Source organism: Sander lucioperca, chromosome 17, assembly GCF_008315115.2.
Source record: "Sander lucioperca isolate FBNREF2018 chromosome 17, SLUC_FBN_1.2, whole genome shotgun sequence".
Classification (NCBI taxonomy): Eukaryota; Metazoa; Chordata; class Actinopteri; order Perciformes; family Percidae; genus Sander; species Sander lucioperca.
The window spans coordinates 6,502,303-6,522,843 of record NC_050189.1 but is presented as its reverse complement, the minus strand read 5'-3'; the positions used below and the strand labels follow the sequence as shown (position 1 = coordinate 6,522,843).

Below are 20,541 nucleotides of genomic sequence, written 5' to 3'. Positions count from 1 at the left end.
TTATTGTAAGCACATGGCAAAAGTCACATTAATTATGGTTTAGCACAAAACTCTTGCCAAGAAAAACAAGCAACACAAAAAGTAGTCTTGCATTGCCAGACCTTCCGCCACAGCACTGCGGACGAGGGTCTGGCTAGTCCACACAGCATTCCGGGATGGGAGAAAACGCTAAGCGCCGTACGGAGCAACAGCGCTGCTGCAAAACAGCTTCGAGAAGGAACTTGTTTGGGTGGAACATGTGTACGTTCAAAAGTTGTTTTAGTCATGCAACAGAAAACTCAGATTGGACAGATAGTCTAGCTAGCTGTCTGGATTTACCCTGCAGAGATCAGATGCCAAAATGCCAACACAAAGAAAGCCCAGGGTAACGGACATCCGGCCTAAATGAGGGACATTTGGCGGAATTTCCGGCAGCACCAGAGCAATTCCGGAAGTGGAACGTCGTTGATATAGAGTATCTATATTCTTCGTTACTTTTTGTGTAGTCTATATTATAGACTACACAAAAAGAAACGCCACAATAGTTCCCTATTTAACTCTTCAACACTAAAATGACATTAAGAATATTTTTATAATGTTTTGGCGTCTTTACTCATTTATTCTGGGATTTCTGTTCAAAATATTTTATTTCCATTTATTCTGGCACGCAATTTTTTTTTCGTAAAACTAGTATTATTCAAATGTTTGCCAAGTGATACATGATTTTGAACTATTTAAAAAATAAAATAAATACAATTATCATGAATAATGCACATTTTTAAATGTTGGAAGATAACAGCTGTTTGCTGATTTAACCAATGTTTAGTTGGTTTTTTTTCAGAAATGTTGACAATACACAACAGTAATGTTTTCCCCATACACAGGAGCCAATTCCTCCTCTGCTTTTACAAGATGCATGCTAAAAAACTATGATGTATGAATTTATTCTTCTATTCCATGTTTTACCTTTTGCTTTGACTATTTCATTAGTCAAATGTCTCTCTAAAGACACCCAACATTGTCATCAACATCCATTAGCAAATCATTTTAAACACATTGTGTACTAAACAGATCATGCAGTACAATAAGAACTTGGCTTCTAACATCCACACAAGTTTAAACTGTTTTTATGCTTTAAAATATCCAACAGAGCTGAATAGAATAGGGTACTAGTGAAGACCAACAGTAGTAGTAGACTTATGTTGTTGTTGACACTGACGCTTATACACTGCAAGAAAATTCAATAAAGAATTAATAAAGGTTGGTAAGGTTACACTTAACCTTCATTATGTAGGTTTATTAACAGATATTTGAAATCTAGTATGCTACTCCTTCAGTTACAAAAAAAAATATCTTTCATGTATCATTTTTAATTTGCATTGAAAAAAAGGACAACGTTACTAAGTCTACCTGCTTTCCATTTGGACTAAAAAGATCAAGCTTTTAGACTCTATACTGACTGACTTATAAGGTAGAATACTTCTTGCAGTGTATTCGTCATAGTGCCAGTACCCAGCTATTATTAAACATGCACCCACATGCTTACAATGTCATTGTGCCCTGGTCAAAGTCACTTGTTACACCCACACTGGTAGAGGAATAACTAAGGTAAGTGTCTATGCAGACTCTTATTCCAAAATGGGATATTAACCATTTGTTAAAAGTGAAGATTCAACTCACAATAGTTAGTGTGATGCTGGTGTATCATGTCACAAATTGTAGAAATACAAAGTGCTTTTCAAATCAACATTAGGACTGTGCAACAGAGCAACATTTGTTTACTGACACATTATCTTGCAGCATTGCTAAAGCGAGTGACTGACTGAATGCTCTGAACCCTTTTGTGAACTTGGGTTGGTCATGACATTGTTTACAGTTACATATTGAAGGTGAGGTTATATTTAGAAAGCATAAGAAGACACCTTAGGGGTCACAAGGACAAGTGATGCGTGTCTGCTGACAAAGTAAATAAGTACAATGACTATGTATGTGACAATTCCAGGAATGCAGCATTCCCTACTTTCCCTGTTCTTTTGTTATCGCAGCTCTCCCTTTTTGCCCTCTGACAGGAAATGTCTGGTCGTCCGTATCGTGACAAGCAGGTGGGCCAAGTCTCAGTGGGTACAGCAAGACATTATGATCAGAAATAAAAAGTAGGAAAAAGAAGAGCAAGAGAGAAAAGGTAAAACAGATATGGATGATGTTAGGCAAACTCTCTACCAAAACCACCCTCTTCACCATCCCTTAATTTCTCCAGAAGATCTCTACTCTTACACCCTTCCCTCACACTCCGATACCCTCTTCACTCGCCTAAATAGCCTACAGGAGGAAGACCTACTCCTGGACTGCATTTTCCCCCTCCAAGGCAAATCTTTCCAAGCTCACAGACTTGTTCTGGCAGCTGCCAGTCAACACCCTGATGTATTTTTTGGCTCTAAACTCAAATGTGGGCTTGGAGTGGAGGATATAGCACATTGTTTGACCCCAGTTGGGTTAAGTGCTGTTCTGGACTTTGCGTACTGTGGAAATGTAGCCGTAGACTTCAGTAAGAAAGGGGTAATGGAGGAGGTGCTGAATGCTTGCAGGTTTCTAGAGATGGAGAGGCTGAGTCAAAGGTGCACGTCAAAAGTCACAACCTCTGCGGCCACAGAGAGAGAGAAGAGCTTGACTAACATTAAGATCATGTGGGAGAGAGGTGTTGGTTGTGACTTCACAATACAAGCAGAGAGTGGAGAGAGATACTCAGGTAAGAGACAAAAACAAGAGAAGTCCTACATGTATAGACTGTTCCTGACGAAAGGACCATGTGTGAATTACGATTGTTGTCAAAGGCGGAAGTAGAGCGACATTAGACAAAATATGTGTTGGTGGGGGCGTGCTGCTATAGGTATCTATGAGACAACATTAATGTGCAATGTTTAATAAAAGTAATCTAACAGGAATGTACATTTACAAAAGTAATCTAACATCAATTTGAATGGCCACTGCAGGGCATTGCCAGATGATGGTAATGATGCATGGCGGCAAAAGTTGAGCCAGTTTAAAAATGAGCACTTTCAAGACTTATTTTAATCAACAAATCCTCAAAAAGATATGATGATGGGTAATTTATTCTTACCTTCTAATACGAGCCACAGGAGTGTTTTATAAATTAGCGCTCCTAGCGGTGGCAGGAAATTTGACCCACAGGAGGGTTTTCCATCCTCGTGTCTAAACCAAATAACGTAACAGTGGTGCTTTTAACATGTTCACGTTGTGAAACGGTCACAGCTGGGTTAGGTAGGTACCAAAACTACTTATTTAAGTTTAGAAAAAGACTGTGGTTTGGGTTAAAATCATTTAGAATCTTGCTTTGCCAGACCACTGCGGAGAGGGTCTTGCGACTCCACACAGATTTCCGGGATGGAAGAAAAATGTGTTCTGGTTCATTGGCATTTCTTTAATCAGAATCAGCTTTATTGGCCAAGTTTGTGTAGACAAACAAGGAATTTGACTCCGGTAATCTTTGCTCTCAAAGTACAACACTTAACGTATTAAGAATAAAAACTTCAATCCAATCACAATCGTTGAATCTGGATTAACCCTGCAGAGATCTGAGGAGCAGTTAACCATAGTCCTCATAAATCGACCGGAGTTTAAAATGCAAACACAAAGAATGCCCAAGGTAACGGACATCCGGCCTAAATGAGGGACATTCGGCGGCACCTGAGCAATCGCGGAAGTGGAACATTGTTGATATAGACTACACAAAAAGTAATGCCACAATAGTTCCCTATTTAACTCTTTAACACTAAGATGACATTAAGATGAACAATTTTATAATGTTTTGGCGTCTTGGATATAGACTACCTCATTTACGGTTAGGCACATGATGCAGAACATAATGCAACTCTGTTCCGTAAAGTTTTTTTTTTTTTTTAAACTTGCCATTTACTTTTATGTTCAAACAGTACACGAACCCCGGTCTCCTGGGTGAAAGTCCTTTGTTTGATCAAATGTCAAATGATCAGTAGTGGAGTAAAAAGTGCAACACTTCCCTCTAAAATGTAGTGGAGTAAAAATTATAAAAGTAGCAGAAAACAGGAATACTCAAGTAAAGTACAATATAGTGACCTATTTTACATCCACTTAAACTCTTATGTGCTTCCCTCATTTACAATTGGACATTTCCCAGTAATGCCTCCCAGAATAGCTAATAAGCATGTTGTCTTCAGCTGTTTGTTATCCAGTTAGGAGAAGAAAGTAGTATCAGTGATAGGGGACTCAGTCGTATACAGTACAACAGATGTCTTGTGTTAGGTTGAAACAAGATTGAAACAAGTCTACTAGTATTTCCTAATGACACATGCTGGCACAACATGTGCCGCTGTAAGTGCAAAATAACAATTACTGTATTTGACAGCTGCAGATGCTGGTGAATAAGTTGTAAATGCATTTTTCAGAGGGCCGTCAATGGGTGGCGTCACAATTTGGGGCTTGGTCCAGCCCTGCAGTAAGAGACAGTCATCCACTGACATTTCTGGAGTAGTTTTGTCAATGCCTCTTTTTGTTTATCCTTCCTTTATGTCTTAGCACACCGTGTGGTGTTAGCAGCAGGTGGGGACTATTTTCGGGCACTGCTCTGTGGAGGGTTACGGGAGTCCAGTGAGGACATTGTATGCCTGCGAGGCGTGGCATCCTGGGTCATTGAATCCATGCTCGGCTTCATCTACACGGGTCAGCTCAGAATGGGCTGGAGCCAGATTTGGGAGCTGACAGATGCACTGTGTCAGTTCCAGCTGCAGGGGGCGCTCTCACTGTGCATTGACTTCCTACGGGACAGAATGGATGAAAGCACCTGTCTGGATGTGCTGGTCCTAGCTGAGACCTATGCGCTGGTCCAGCTGGGGCAGGCTGCAGAGGAGTACATCCTAGCCCACTTCCAGTGCATCTCTGCTGGGGAGAAGTTCAAGGATGTCCCCTGTTCCTTCCTGGAGAAGATGCTTGAGAAGGACTCATTGTATGTAGAGAGTGAGGTAATATATTTTTCTTATTTTGTTGGTCATCCTCTTGCGTCTTAATACCTATATTTTGGCAGATTAGGATTTGAAAATATGACACTTTGGCTCCATCTAGTGTTTTTTATAAAGAACGACCCAGTGGCTAACAACAATTGCTGGTTCCAGCATCTGAAATGAGAGCTCTCCTTTCATTTCATAAAATTGCAAGCACTTTACTTTTGTTTTTTTTAGGATGAAATAAGAAACTTTGGACCTATGAAAATGTATAGAATAAACTTTAAATCAATCAGTTTAAGAAAAATCCATACATGAATAAAAAGTTGCTTCAAATTTGAGAACCAGGATTTAGTTCACTCAATTAAGGTTATGACTAATAACCATGTGATACCTACTATGCATTATCCTGACCAATGGCCAGTTTTTAAACCTTCTATTTCAACAAATACAGGGAAGCTGTGAATTATGAATTTCTTTTCCTTATACTTAGATAGTGGTGTTCAGGGCAGTAGTTGACTGGGTGGAGGATAGCCCTAAAGAGAGACTACCAGTTCTGCCAGGCCTGCTCCACCGTATTCGTCTCCCCCTCCTCAGCTACTCTGAGCTCCAGGAGGCCCTAAGCTGCGGCCTCCTCTACAGGAGCCCAGGGGCCAGAGGATCACTGGAGGCTCTCCAAAGCCTCCTGGAGGAGGATTACACAGGGCCTGAGTGCCGACCTCGCAACCCAAACCAGGTACACACACACACACACACACACACACACACACACACACACACACACACAGTTTCCAGGACAATCTTCCATGATAATATATTCGATAATCGTGCTTTAGAAATGCCTTATATCTTGGTTAAGGTTCTGGTTCTGGTTGGTGGGGACACTGTTGATGATGAATGCATGAAGATGGTTCCCAGCCAGACCTTGTGGTTCGCTCAGCAGTTCCACCGTGGACATGGTCTGATCAGAAGCATAGAGTGGAGGCCATTCACCAAGCTTCCTGAACCGCCCCGGTTCAGACACTGCGTCTGTCTCCTCAACAACAACCTTTATGTCCTGGGAGGACGCAAGTACTACGGAGCACTGGATATCCTTAAGTCTGCCTTGAGGTAGGGTGTGTGTGTGAGAGAGAGGGGAGGAGGGGGTTTCAGATCACAAAAGACTAAGAAAAAGTAAAATATTAATATTTATGAAACTAGATCAGTGAATGTTTGGCAATTTGTTGAAAAAACTAACAAACAAAATTGTTGCTGATTCATTTTCCATCAACTAATCAATTAATTAGACAGGGTGAACGACAACATGTTCTCAATTACAGGGAAAGCTTTACTTTGTGAAAATATTAGCTAGGACACTGCAGGAGATTTGGGGGACAGGTTTGACTCACCCGCAGCAGCAGGATTAGATCTGTATCACGGATGTGACGCAACATCCTTCTGCAAAGCCGCTGGTGATAGTTTCTCTGGCTGATATGGCCTGCTTCTCTTTTGATGTTGGCAGTTCAGGTTTTAATTCACAGCTTAAGGGGAGATTCCTAAATTGTCACATAGTCTAAAGAATAAACCCTTTCAGGAACGTCTCGGTTTCAGGAACTCTTCATCTCCTCAGTTGATCAAGGCATCTCCCAGGTGTTTTCCATCAGCCGCTAATTATGAGACAGAACCATCCCCTTATGATCCTCTAGTCTGCTCCTACACACACTCTGCCAATACAGAGAAACAGTATGTATATATACAGTATATATATCCAAAAACATGCCTTCAAGCACGTTTATGCAACACCGTATTGATGTTTTGAAAGTTCACAGTTTAAAAAAACTGGACATTTGAGGGAGATGTTGAGCGCTATAACAAAGTCGAACATCAGCTATTGTCAGATTCCTCACTTTCCACAGTAACAGTAAGTAGTCTGGAAAAACTGCAATGACAATACATTTTTATTGCAATAATATTGTATTTGTTACTCATAGTCCTGTTTCTCGCTCTCTGTGTAGGTTTGACCTGTCTCAGTGTAAATGGGAACGACTACCTGACATGCTGTGTCAAAGGGACAACTTTTCTGCTGTGTGTCTGGAAGGTAAGATCTTTGCTCTGGGTGGTAACTGTGACGACAGCCAATACCTGGATGCTGTGGAGTACTACACTCCTGAGGAGAACACCTGGAGGTACAGTATAACACTAAAGGGACTGCACTAATAAAACCTGAAAAGGCAGGCATGCATGTCTGAGCTGTATTTTAGCACTTTAATAAACTTGGGCTGGGATGTAACAAGTTATACAATCAGCACTTGCTACATTATCTGCCCTCTTTCTAAGTCTTCATTGGCAAACAATCTACTGAAATGATCTTTGGCGTTATGTTGTTGCCGCTGGATGACTCTCTTGGCATATTCTGATCTTGATTATAATAATAAACTAGTTATATTGGTTGTTACTGTTCCGATGATTATCCGTGTTTATTGATGCAGTGCTGCTGAGTCAGTTATTTCATGTTTGCTTTACAGTATGTACTGTATGTTGCACTTGATGCTGCAAAATCAGTTGTTGTCGGCGACAAATAAAGGTGAACATAAAAGTAAAGTTATTGTATAAGGAGTACAGTTACTAATACTGTGAATATGCACTGTACTGTACAGTATGCATCCATACTACATCTTTACTAATGCAAAAACAATTGTTGTAATAAAATGCTGTTAGATTTTCTTTATTACCTGGCTGTATTTAAAAGGGAAACTTTACTTACCCACATTACTTTATTTGAACTTCGAGGCCAGATCAGACATTTCTGAACGTAAAAATGAACCCACCCTAAATTACAGGGAAGTGTGTAAATACATGAATTTCCCATTTCACGTAAAGGTGCAGTCATGAAAAAATAACATCTTCTGAAGATCTTTCTCAGATAAAGATTATGTTTGAAACAAAGTAAAAAAAAAGTTATATCTCACTTTAAAGCCACCTACAGGGAACTTTGGGGGAAAGAGGTTAGTACAAGTAAACAATATGTGTAATTTATCACTTCTCTCTGACACAGAACATACCCTGACTCATAACCCTTAGTGTCCTCCCCTGCAGGCGGGCGCACTCTCTGGACACAGCAGTGTGCAGCCACGCTGCAGCTGTTCTGGATGGACAGATCTATATTTCTGGAGGCTGTGACCCCCATCAACACTGTCTTTCCTCTATGTGCCACTACCATCCTTCCCGTGGCTGTTCACCCAGAGCCCCCATGACTGTGGGAACGGGTCGTGCCGGCCATATCATGTTAGCCTTGGGGAGGGGGTTAGTGGTAGCTGGAGGGCTGCAGCCGCTCTGGATGGGCTTCGGAGACCAACTCTTCTGTGAGCTGTACAACACCACGCATGACTCCTGGTCATCCATCCCCGCCCTGCCTCGCCCTCATCTGTCACCAGGAGCAACTGTGCTTGGTGGACGGTTATATGTGGTGGGAGGGTCTTCAGCAAACACAGATACATCAAGGGATAATAAGGGGGTGCATCGCTATGATCCCATGGAGGGGTGCTGGGAAAACTTGGGGTCTATGCCACACCCATATACAAATCTGGCAGTTTGTTCCATGCCATTTCCAGAGTCTTTCATTTAAGCACTGGTTGATTTTGTTTCTGGCTCAGGTAAACCCAAGGAGCTTTAATATATGTAATTCTGTTGAAGCAACTCTAATATATAGCTAGGTACAGTAGGTGCTACAGGACAACCAGGCCCTATTATATTTACATCAGAGACACATGATGTCATCAGAAATGCAATACAAACTTTGAGTTTGAAAGATGTGGGCAGGAAGGCTGGGATGGTCGGTTACAGTTGGTTGCATTATGGGAAATGTAGGATGCAGTGTTTTTGGAGTTTGACCCATACTAGACACTAAAAGTCAGGGTAATTTTGACCATGATTTCCATGTGTCTCTTGTGGGTCTCCCTACATTAAAATAATGCTGGGCTGCCCCTGTAAACAATAATTGGGCTAGGTTAGGCTAATTTTGTGTGTGTGAGTTTGTATATATTTTAAATTGTGTTTATTTTGTGTTCTGAATAATTCATTCTTGCTGTACTGGTCAAATGTAAAATTAGGTCAAAGCTATCTAAATGTGAACACCAGCAGAGCCCAATTAGGTACAAAGGGAGATGTTGAATGAGACCTTGACCTGGTTAAATAATATGTGGTGGCCATGTACGCCCCAAAGCAGCAACCAACGTCAAATGACATTTATGTAAATTCAACTCTCCAATACTTCAGTCAACCACAGCAATCCAAAATGACGCTCAATGAGTTCGCACAAGCCACAACAATGGGTCTTCTGATTTTCACAACAGTTTTGTCCTATTTATCTATTCACAAACAGCTTCCTGTCATCAGTTGACTAAAGTTAGAACTGTGTGTGTGTGTGTGTGTGTGTGTGTGTGTGTGTGTGTGTGTGTGTGTGTGTGTGTGTGTGTGTGTGTGTGTGTGTGTGTGTGATAATAAAATGAACAATTGCAATTCTTTTCTAATCCTGAATCTTTTTCTTTTCGCTTTTTGGCCCACAGGTTTATAATCTTTTACCTTGTGTTTCTCCGCCCAGTCTTCTGTTTTCCTTCATGGGCGTACTTTGTCTTTTGGTCCTTCTGCAGACAGACACACAAAACAAAATACAGTAGATATTCAGTGCAGTATCATAACAAAAGATTATTTAAAAAGGGGGGATTAGACAGAGGATCTGTCCTCTAGTCTGAAGTAGTTGTCAAACTCAGACCTCGTAAAAATTTTGATTCCTGTCAATTTAAAATTGTGAATACAACTTTGCCAACACCAACTCCTCAGCTCTTTGTCAAACTCTTCTATTCGACTGGGCTAAGACACAGTCCAAAGGGACGTCAAATAGACTTTTAAAAAACAGGATTAGTTCCCTTTTAGAAAACAGGAGGCCTGCATGATATTCAGGTCCATACAGTATGCTCTTTGCCAGTCAAAACGGGCTCTCAAAGGAATGCACCTATACTTAATTCAAAATTCCTCAGCAGACAAATTTGTTCAGTTGCTTGGAAATTGTTTATTCATTTGTCATCATGTGACCTCTGTATGACATTTCAATACTGTGATAATTAAAAGTAGTTGTATACTGTATGTGGGGGAGATCTTACACCCTCTGTCTGGCAGAAAGCATCAGAAACACAACAAGGTCCAAAGTGTTGAGAAGGTGTTGTTGTCAACGGCTGTTTCCATGGTAAAGAATGAACCTTTGAGGTTGAGATTTATCATCATCTTTGAAGGGTTATAACAACTACAGCATATAAGGATAGGGGATCAAGAAAGTCTATCCTAGTGTGTGTTGACCTTTTTAGGTCCAGGGGTTTTTGACATTGTTATTGGACATCTGTGGCTCTCAAAGCAGCAGGCCTCTTGGCCACATGTAAGGAGTTGACACTGTTACTAAGCCACCAGGATTTTGTCATCATCCTGTACTACACTTGTGTTTCAAGGATGTTGTCATACTAAGATATCTGTTGATGTCCCTTCACTCTGTCACTCAGCAGCTTTAAATATGACTCATGTTTCCTGTAGAAAAATCCCTTTCTGTCTTTTGCGCAGCAATTTTCAAATAAAATGTGATTAACCACATTAAATCTTGTGACGTGGCTGTTTCTGTTATGAAATAGTGGACAGAGATGAAAGGATGTTGCTTTTGTGAAATGTTTCTTATGCAATGATCTGCTCATGCTGCAGAACATTGCATAAGTGAACAATTATTTTTGCAAGCCAGTACTTCATGTACTCATCTAGAACTCTTGTGAAAATACACAACAGAAGAGATTCAATATTAAAAACCTTTATTAAGTTAAACATTGTCTTTTGTTTTTTTGACTAATGACTAGACAAGTTACTAGTAAATGTAAAACAATATTCTCACACATCCAAAATATATCTGATCATTTAAATAGCCAAATATACATCAATTATTATGTATTATTAAGTCACTGCCATAGCTAAGTCAAACATTGTTTTTTAGACTTAGCCATGTAGAAAAGGTGTTTTTTATCTGTGAACACCTTTTTTGACACAGCCATGCTACTTAGTCACATTGGTGATTTGAGTTAATGTTCACATTCTTAGCTTAGCGTGTTAGCATGCAAACATTCAATATTTAGCACTAAACAGAAAGTACAGCTGAGGCTGATGGGAATCAGTTTTGCAGGTATTTGGTCATAAATAAAAGTACAGGACAAATTACATTACATTACATCTGATAATGGTACCAGGGTAAGTTAGGGTACATTTCTTGTGGTCTATCCTGAGGGAAATGTTATTGTGAGTACCAAATTTCATGGCAATCAATCCAATATTGACGAGTCATTTCATTCAGAACCACAAATGTTAACCTTGTGGTGGCTTTACAGGAAATGTCAGAAGATCACCAAAGTCATTAGGATTCCTCACCTGGGGACCATGAATGTCTGTACAAAATTGGGCACCAATCCATCAAATAGATGTTAAGATATTTCATTGGATAAGTGAACATTTCCATTCTCTAGTGGCAAAGTCATTAGGATTCATCTTATTTTATTTTTGTACCAAATTTCATGGAAATCCATCCAATAGTTGTTGAAATATTCCCAGATATAAAAGTCACGTAAGTAAAGCTTGATGATGCAAATTACGAGTCAACACAGTCTGTGTCTAATCAACGAGTTGGGGAAAGTAGGAAAAACTATTATATCATCTCAACACTGGCCAAAGTCTTGAGTTCAGGCTGATCAACCTCTTTGCCTGCCACATTGCTGCTCCTGTCCTTGTTCTTGCTTTTGAAAGGACTTCCCAGTTTGATCAAGAGTGTGTGCAGGACAGAGCTTTCATCTGGTGAAGAGCTGCTGCGGCTCATGCGGCCGCTACGGGTAGACGTGCCCCTGCTTTCCGAGTTGGTGGCCTCGAAGAGCTTGCCCATGAAACTGAGGCCGGCCTGGCGGATGTGGGAGCTGCCGGCGAACACATAGAGAATGGGGTTGACAGCGCTGCTGAAGAAGGCGAAGGCAGTGACATTTGGACGGGCTGCAACGGCAGCGTCGATCACTGGATCACTGCCCTTCAACAGACCGACCACCTGGAGGAGGGAGAGGGGTAAGAGGGAGGTTAGAGGAAGAGAGGAAACAGCAAAACCAGTGCACACAAATAAAAGGTCCCCAAAAAAACGGCCTGGTCAAAGACATAGAGGCTGGTGGAATCACCTGCTCTATAATGGTTCTGGTAAGTTCATCATGTACATTTCCACAGCACTAATTCCATCAGTACATCAGCAGAGTTGTGTTACACTCACCACTCTGTGGTTTTACTTTTAGTAGGAACTCTCGCTACTCAATCACAGTCAGTTCTACTTGCCACATTTGGTGTTAAAGCTATAGTGCGTAGTTAAGTAATGACAACAAAACTGTCAGCGTGTCCACATGATACAAGCCTTACGTAACCGCGCACCACCCCCACACCCCCTTCACACATTTGCTTGTAACCAAGGAAGACACGGAGAATTAAAAAAACATGATGGACTCTTCAGAAGAGGTAATTATTTTCACTTGAGTTTTTGCACGGGAAAGTCACCGGATGACACAATCTTCTGAACATAGGCATACTGAGAAATACAGAGAGAGTTGTGTGGAGCTGATAGTCTTAATTAGCTTTCGAGCAACTCATTTGGCAACGGCTTGAATATGACGGACGTTCATTAATGTCAAAAAGTTACGCACTAAAGCTTTAAGCTACTCTCCTTGAAAGTCAACATTTCCTGCAGCAGTTTCACATTAAAAGCTGTGAGGAAAGTGATGTTTGATGCCATTTGAATCGACTTTTAACGTGAAACATCTGCAGGGAGAGTTGACATTCATTGACAGTTACTTAACTCAGAACCAAAAAACAGCAAAGTAGAACCAACTGCAATTAAATAGTGATAGAGAACAGTACATTTACAGTAGATGAAGATTTAAAAAATGACATCATAAATGATACATATATCAAAGTAAGCAGCACTGAAGTGACGGGACATATTAAATGGAAAATGTATATTTTAAGAGCATTGCATAGCATTTTTTTTCAATATTTAACTGAAATGTCAGTAGATTTGTTGACCAATCATGATAAATAATGGTTTCACGTTATTGCAAACTCATTACAAAAAAATTGGTAATCACACTGTGCGACCCACCCATTATAATAGGAATTTTGCCTGTCAATACTTTCTGGGTCAACATGCGTTACAGAGTCCTTCTATAGGAGCATTTTACCCCCAAAATACTTGCACATTTTTGGTATCTAATGGAATCAGTAGCAGTTTCTAGCCCATGTAGGTCAAACTCTGAACTTAACAAAATCACCTCTATGATGTTGACGATGTGATAGGGCAGCCAGAATACTGCAAAGGCGGAGATGATTAGCAGGATGAGGCGGCTGCCTTGTTCTCTGCGCTGGAACTTGGCGCTTTGCAGACGGCAGATGACGGAGGAGTAACAGGTGTTGATGAGGGAGAAAGGCAACAGGCAGGCCATGATGGTCTCAAACAGGTACTGGAAGACCCGGTGACCCGTGCTCCCCCAGTGGTATGGGATACAATGACTGATATTGTCTGATGGGGTCTCCTTCAGATTACTGTAAGAGAACAAGAAGAAATACACAAATTGAATATGACAATAGATATACCAGCCAGAGACATAGATACATAAATTGTAATTTATGTTTTAATAAATTATAGCAGATATATCAGCATTTTTATTACTGTAATAATAGTGTGCGGCAATTCAGAAACAGCGCAATCAAATTGGTTTCACCATCAATTTAGCTTTAAGTATGGAAGTTCATTAGTGACAAAACTATTAAGCAACCTTAAAACAAATCAAGATGTAAAAACACACAAGTGTTACTGAAGTTTTGAGCTTGCAAGAGGCTCTAGATTTGAACAAACTGCATGTTTTTGTTTTGTTTTAACTCACAGTCTCTTTGTTTGCTTTTTTATACAGTCGTGGTTTATGTAATGATCGTTCATGGTCAGTGCTTTGCCCCACTCAGTAGTTTTGTTTTTAATATAATTCAATTTTCATGCTGCCTGCCTGCTACACTGCATCACACTTTTACTGTCTTTAAAAAATAATAGGGAAATAAAATCAATTATATTTCCCATTACAGTTCATTTTGTTATGAAACAAAAGACAGTAATTCAGATAAGATAGCATCCTAAAAAAAAAAATTTTTCTTTTTTTTCTTACTGCCAGAAAAAAAGCCATACCTTTATAGTCTATTATCTATAAAGTTCTAAATTGTCACAACAGTTCTTCAAAGGACACCTAACTTAACATTAGAAATGACACCTTCAACACATAACGAAGAGAACCAACAATTTTGCAGGTTTTGTTCAAGAAAGGGTGAAACTGAGAAACGTAATAGATCCAAATGTACAAAGAGAACTTTAGTCTTACCTTCGGTAGAAAGGCATCGGCAGTGACAGGAGGAACGCTAACACCCAGACCACCAGCAGTACAATCAGCAGGGAGTGCTTGGTTCTCATTCTCTGGGACAGAAAAGGCCTATTTACGGCCAGCCAGCGGTCTATGCTCATCAGGGTGATGAGGTAAATGGACACATACATGTTCACACTTGACAGGTAATGCACCAGCTTGCATGCGGCCGAGCCAAACTCCCAGCCCCGTCCGCCAGCCAGGTAGCGCAGGAAAAGAGGGGCGCTGAGCAGCACGAAAGCATCCGCCATAGCCACATTCAGCACCAACAAACAGGTCACTGAGCGTTTCTTCACCCGGCAGAACACCGACCAAACCACAAACAGGTTCCCGGGGAAGCCCAGCACAAACGCCAGGGTCAGGATGGCGATGCCGACCTGGGCGCTGATGGACATAGAGGACGGCTGGGAGGTGGTGGTGGTGGTGATATTGGATGCCATCAGGAAAGCCTCTAATGAATCAGAGTTCGGCTTCGGCAGCTGTGAATCTGACACAACCTTTCAATGGACAAACAGGCAGGAAACAGGATATGTTGTATTAAGATTTGTGAGATGCGCATGTGTGTGTCAATGCTGGCTGAATATTGCACAATATATTGTATTCCTATCTGTGTCACTGTCTCTCTACACAACATATTTCTAGAGTGTAGTTTACAGCAGCAGAGCTGCCAGAATCAGCCGTTTATATATGTCAATGGAATCAGCAGAGAATCATAAGAGAGGCCAAAGGTCATGAGCTGCTTCTGTGGAGACGACAGGAATTGATACAGTAGTCTACCTTTCTTAATATGTGAAAACCAGGTGTACATTTTATTGTGTAAGACTTGTGTGCAGCAAGGAAATAGGAAATTTCAGTACAGTAATATTGCACTGTCAAACAAACCAGTGGCGGTTCTACATTGAATGGTGCCCTGGGCAAGACCCCCTTTGAGTGCCCCCCCCCCCCCCTCCAAAAAAAATTAACTATTGCAATTACAACAGGAAACACACTTTTTAAGGTGCACAATCTCCACTTCCAACATTGCCAAAAGTCAATGAACACAATTCTGCACAAAATATGACAGTATAGGTTATGAGAACTTAAAATAAATATACAGTATATAAAAAAATAATATACAATCATAAAAAATTGAGCAGAGAGCAACAATAATATAAAATATTAGGAATAATATACAAATAAAATATAGAAATATTCTAAATAGCACAAATCTTTCATCACACAAATGTGAAGACACACTAAAGAAAATCTAATTATTACACTATAGCACTAAGAACAGAAAACACAAACTAAAACTAAAACCTGACCTTTCTGGCCTTCCTTGACGCAAAATCATCAATGATGTCATCGACAGGGACGGACTGTCTGGGACCAAAAATTGGCCCTGGCATTTTGGCCCAGACCGGCCGACCACATAAGATCACAAATACCACCCGTCCTTGCGCTCCCCTGAATATGTATAGCAACTCCTACTCCTTAAAACTAACGCCATGTAATGAGTAAGCAAGAATCAGTGAGAGTTGACACATTAAATACTTCAAAAAGTGCCATTTATTAATACAATAAAACGGTATACTCCTCATGAATCATAAAATTAAATAAATAAATATATATATATATATATATGTATTATCATTTCAAGAGGCCCGGTGCTTTAATTTGAAGAGGTCTATCATGAGTTTTTGTCTGCCAATGCAAAGTCAAAGTCAAGTTTATTTCATCCATAGAAATGGAAATTACAGTGCTCATACACTATACATACAATACAATAAATACAATATAATACAATACATAAATACAATACAAAATTTATAAAAATGTACATTTAAAGTGCTGGTTGTGCTGTCTGATAGTCTGAGGTATAAAAGAGAGAGCATACCGCTTAGTTCGTGTCACAGGAGGCCTTAGCCTACCACTACGTTCCATAACTCTGCCCGTCAAATTACCATGAAGAAGGTTACCCGGGTCCCTCGTTATTTTCTGTCATTTTTGCTAGACGGATGTCATATACTTGATCCACTGTATTTAACTCTCCTACCATTTTTCCAGCCCTTTTAGTCACTCTATCAATCCTGGCCTTCTCAGTTATCCCAGCATTCCCACCCCAACCCACCACACAGTAACTCCAAACACTACATATCACTGACATAAAAAACATTCTCACCACATCTGTATTCACCTTAAAGGACTGCAACTTCCTCATACAGTATACACGTGGACTTAATTTTTTCATCAGTAAGTCAACATGATCTGACCATGTTAGCCTATCATTAAAAACAATGCCCAAATACTTGTATGTGCTCACTCTTTCTATTACTGAACCTTTAATTTCCACTGGCTCAGTTGTCATCTTATTTCTCCTGTAATCAATTATTAATTCTTTAGTTTTCTTAACATTGAGTTCAAGGAAATGAGTGTCACAAAAATCAACAAAAGCTTTTATCTCATTTTGATAGTGACTATAGTCATCATTTTCAATTAAACCAATGAGCGCTGTGTCGTCAGCAAATTTAACAACTTGACAGCTTGCCTGCTGTGGACGGTAGTCTGCGGTGTAAATGGTAAAAACAAAGGCTGATAAAACAGTTCCCTGAGGTGATCCTGTGTTTGTCATGATCTTGTCTGACTTAACTTTTGAGTTTAGCTTAACAAATTGAGACCTGTTCTCTAAAAAATTTAGAATGAAAGAAATAAATACACCTGGAACCTTCATCATTAAAAGCTTATTTATGCAGATAGAAAAGCTATAATTCTCGTTACGAACGTTTGGATGATGTGCAACGTTTATATAGGCTACTAATGTTGTGTTGTGTTTATCTTTCGCGCCCGCCCCACACCGCTACGGACTAGTCCATTTCATTGTGAAAGTAAGGGGTGCCAGCAGGGCGCCTACAGCTGCAAGGGGGGGTGGGGGAGGCGCTGAGAGGACTTTTTTTAAAGTTCTCGTGCCGTCCTCCATGTGATATGAAAAAATGCTGCCCTGGGCGGCTGCCCGGTTTGCCCGTGCCAAAAACCGCCACTGAAACAAACTCCCTACTCATATTTGTGCTTTTACCTATTTTTACCTACCTTTTGATTATGGTTTATTTCGTGCCATTTTTGACATTTGTTTGGCCAAATAAGTCCAGACAAAGGGGAGGAATTTAAATTCTGATATATTTTTCTTTATTTTAAGTTTCTAAAGGTTGGTTTTGGGACATCATAATTTGATGCAATGTTAAAAATAAAAATCCCCTCTTTTCTAATACAGTGCATTCTCCCTCAGTTGTCCAAATTAATCTGAGAATGTAAATGTCTTATGAAGCAGCGCATGTGTTGAATGAATTTGGCAAGCAATAGGAACTAATGTAACAGTTCTGCTTTATACCACATACTGACTATAAGAAGCGAAAGAGGCAGAGGAGCCCTTTAAACTTTCAAAGTTTTTTTTAAATTAAAACTTCACTGACCTTAAACTGCTGATCTTTTTTTTTTTAAAAGGCGGCAACGATCAATCCACTCCAAAGGTTTACCAATTTCCATCTATTGTACACCTTGACTGATCTACTGTTGACTCCCAAGCTTCTCTCTTTGCTTTGAAGACTGCGTGTGAAGAGAAAACCTTAAAAGTATATTGAGTAAGAGTGTTCATAGGAGAGAAAATCCAGTGACAACAGGAAGCCAGCTTGAGCTCACTGGGTGTCAATGTGACAGTAGTTCCTGCTTCACATTTTATTCTGTGGTACTGGTATGCATGCCAGCTTTATGAAAAACTGTTGACAATGCATCTGCTGCCCGGTGTGGAACAGCAACAATACAGCTTATTGACAGAAATGTAGTGCCTTGTTATAAAAGAGGCAAAACGTGGATAGCATGGAGCCACAAAATGTTGTGAAACTGATGGCATAACGTTTGAGGAAGAGCAGGAATGAACAGCACAAAAGATCGTCATGGGGGTGAATAAGTGAGGGGGTGATTATTATTCCAGTAAACTGTCAGGATCTTGTTGATACATGAGTGTTAAATCATTCCTCTATCGTGTGCATTGTCTGTTCTCTTTCACCAGACATCTTTGCAGATTTACAGCATATTCCTCTTCCCACATAAACTGGATTGCAACTAGTTAAGATGTGTCACATTTACAGCTGCTTTACTTCATTTGGTATTTTTCTGTATTTCATTTTTTTACTGAGCATGCTCACAGTAAAATATTAAAACATTCCAGGTCGGGATTTTCTATTTAAAGCTGCACTAATCAATGTTTTCATAATAACAATGGATCAAATGACAATAATGTGAAAGGGGTCCCTCGTCCCACAGAGAATTATCACTAAACTTTGCAGTTCTCATGAGCTCTATAGAGCATTTTAGCATCTTTTAGCTTATTGTTTTCATCTTACGGCCAAGAACGTTACTGTTTTGATTCAGTCTCACTGTTTTTCATCATTCCAGCCAAACAAGGCAGCTATTTTCAGTGAATAAATGTCTCATAAACTCACTGTGCAACTGCCAAAAAAAGCAATTCATGCAGCTTTGCAGTTTTTCTCAGTTGCTTTGGTACATTTCTTGAATCATCCCTAACATTTGCAGAACAGTAAGTGCATTTTTCGAAACAATTCGTACAAACAGCAGCACCCAATGGATTACCTGTAAAACCCCATAACTTACTTAAAATCCTTAGCCGAGACTGCAGTGCTGTAAAACAGTCTTGTCTTTTTCTTTTCTGTATCGCAATGACATCGTCTGTCAACAAATTACAGTACAAACAGTAAAGTTGTAAATGTAAATCTTGTTAAATCTCTTGCAATCAATCTACCACATACAGTAATGTGTAACTTTGTACTGTTGAAATTGATATACGTCATACAGAAAAAGTCCAGCCTTTAGCCTTTTCAATCATTGTCATCAAAACCTTAGCCATAGTTCATGAATGTTGTCGAAGCACGCAAAGCGAACACATCAGTGTGAATATAAAATATAATATAAAAACAAAGTCAAGTGCCTCCATCGAACCTGAGCTCTCAATTTGTGCTCGTCACTGAGATAAAACAATATTCCCTCTTTCAGTTCATTTTGACATTTCGATGCTTCTGTCAGGCATTTTGACAAATAAAACATTGCATAAAAAATGTTGCGAAAAATCTTGCAAAACAAAGTAAACATAAAGCACCACCTGGGTCCTAGATAATACTCCACAGTTCTTCCTTATGAAATGGTTCAGTGCAGAGCAAGTCTCATATATCTCAACAATGTCACTTTAGGATAAGGCAAGCTGTTCTTGGATCAGTATGCCCAGTGACATCCCTTTTAAAGTTGGTAACAGTATCATTTTGAGTAGGGATTTACATTAGCTGAACAGCTGCTGAATCTTGTCTTCATTGGCAGGAACCAGCAGTGCATGATGAACCCTGATGACATTTTTGTTATTGGACGGGGATTTTCCACTCAGAGGAACAACACCAGCTTCAAGCCTGCTGAATCATGTGTCTTCACCATTCTTTACTGGTTTGGTATTAGAGTTTGAGTTGGTAACAGAGTCTGAATCTTTGTCCTTTAGCATGACAGCATCTGCGTCTTTGTCTTTTTCGCGGCTGTTCTGGCTGTTTTGTCGGCTCTTCCTGGTGGCCGAGTCCAGCCCAGTGCCCTCAAACAAGCGGGCCATGAACGCCAGCCCTTCTCGCCGGATGTAGGACTTTCCTGCGAAGAAGTAGAGTACTGGGTTCGCACAGCTGCTCATGAAGGCTACGGAAGACGTGACAGCTCGGCTCTTGTGCCATATTAAATTGAGTCTGGAGAGTGGAGAAGTAGGAGAGATTTCATTAGAGACAAATGACTGACTTTGATTTGTATGAGAATGTACATAAAAGGTTTGCAGACTATAACTTAGTACTTGCTTTAGCCAGTGGTGGAAGAAGTACTCAATATTTTACTTAACGTAGGAATACTACAGTGTACAAATATTATGTTACAAGTAAGTCAGGTCAGTGGTTTCCATCTGCTCCAAGTGTGTTAAGCTAAGCTCCATCCTTCCTCACATCTAATTCTTGATAAGTAAGGAAATAATTAGAAAACACCCTATCACCATCAAAATAAAAATCAAAAAT

At 40.0% G+C, this 20,541-nt stretch overlaps 2 protein-coding genes across 3 annotated transcripts; one reads left to right on the top strand and one right to left on the bottom strand.

The window, feature by feature from the left end:
* The first annotated feature begins 1,506 nt into the window (after nucleotides 1–1,506).
* On the top strand, nucleotides 1,507–9,416 carry LOC116053324 (kelch-like protein 33). Of its 2 annotated transcripts, XM_031304389.2 has the most exons (7): nucleotides 1,507–1,587; nucleotides 2,049–2,725; nucleotides 4,552–4,994; nucleotides 5,467–5,709; nucleotides 5,833–6,083; nucleotides 6,968–7,138; nucleotides 8,049–8,577. In XM_031304389.2, the coding sequence occupies exons 2-7, from the start codon at nucleotides 2,173–2,175 to the stop codon at nucleotides 8,575–8,577; spliced, it is 2,190 nt and encodes a 729-aa protein (XP_031160249.1). In that variant the 5' UTR covers nucleotides 1,507–1,587; nucleotides 2,049–2,172. The 2 variants fall into 2 exon arrangements, with proteins under 2 accessions (XP_031160249.1, XP_031160250.1); XM_031304390.2 differs by lacking the exon at nucleotides 1,507–1,587 and having other exon boundaries at nucleotides 2,173–2,725; nucleotides 8,049–9,416.
* A 1,441-nt stretch (nucleotides 9,417–10,857) lies between these two features.
* LOC116053332 (leukotriene B4 receptor 1-like) lies at nucleotides 10,858–19,922 on the bottom strand. Its single transcript, XM_035994021.1, has 4 exons — nucleotides 17,906–19,922; nucleotides 14,423–14,957; nucleotides 13,328–13,598; nucleotides 10,858–12,066 (listed from the first exon to the last, which is right to left on the bottom strand). Exons 2-4 carry the CDS (start codon nucleotides 14,899–14,901, stop codon nucleotides 11,680–11,682), a joined length of 1,137 nt encoding a protein of 378 aa, XP_035849914.1. The 5' UTR covers nucleotides 14,902–14,957; nucleotides 17,906–19,922; the 3' UTR covers nucleotides 10,858–11,679.
* Between the last annotated feature and the right edge of the window lie 619 nt (nucleotides 19,923–20,541).

Excerpts from the sequence above, each read along its gene's own strand:
- LOC116053332 (XM_035994021.1), bottom strand. The coding sequence starts at position 14,901 with ATGGCATCCAATATCACCACCACCACCACCTCCCAGCCGTCCTCTATG. Across the intron at positions 13,599-14,422 it reads CCGATGCCTTTCTACCGAAG|TAATCTGAAGGAGACCCCAT; the intron begins GTAAGACTAAAG and ends GTTCTCTTACAG. Across the intron at positions 12,067-13,327 it reads ACATCGTCAACATCATAGAG|GTGGTCGGTCTGTTGAAGGG; the intron begins GTGATTTTGTTA and ends TCCCTCCTCCAG.
- LOC116053324 (XM_031304390.2), top strand. The coding sequence starts at position 2,173 with ATGGATGATGTTAGGCAAACTCTCTACCAAAACCACCCTCTTCACCAT. Across the intron at positions 4,995-5,466 it reads CATTGTATGTAGAGAGTGAG|ATAGTGGTGTTCAGGGCAGT; the intron begins GTAATATATTTT and ends CCTTATACTTAG. Across the intron at positions 5,710-5,832 it reads GACCTCGCAACCCAAACCAG|GTTCTGGTTCTGGTTGGTGG; the intron begins GTACACACACAC and ends ATCTTGGTTAAG.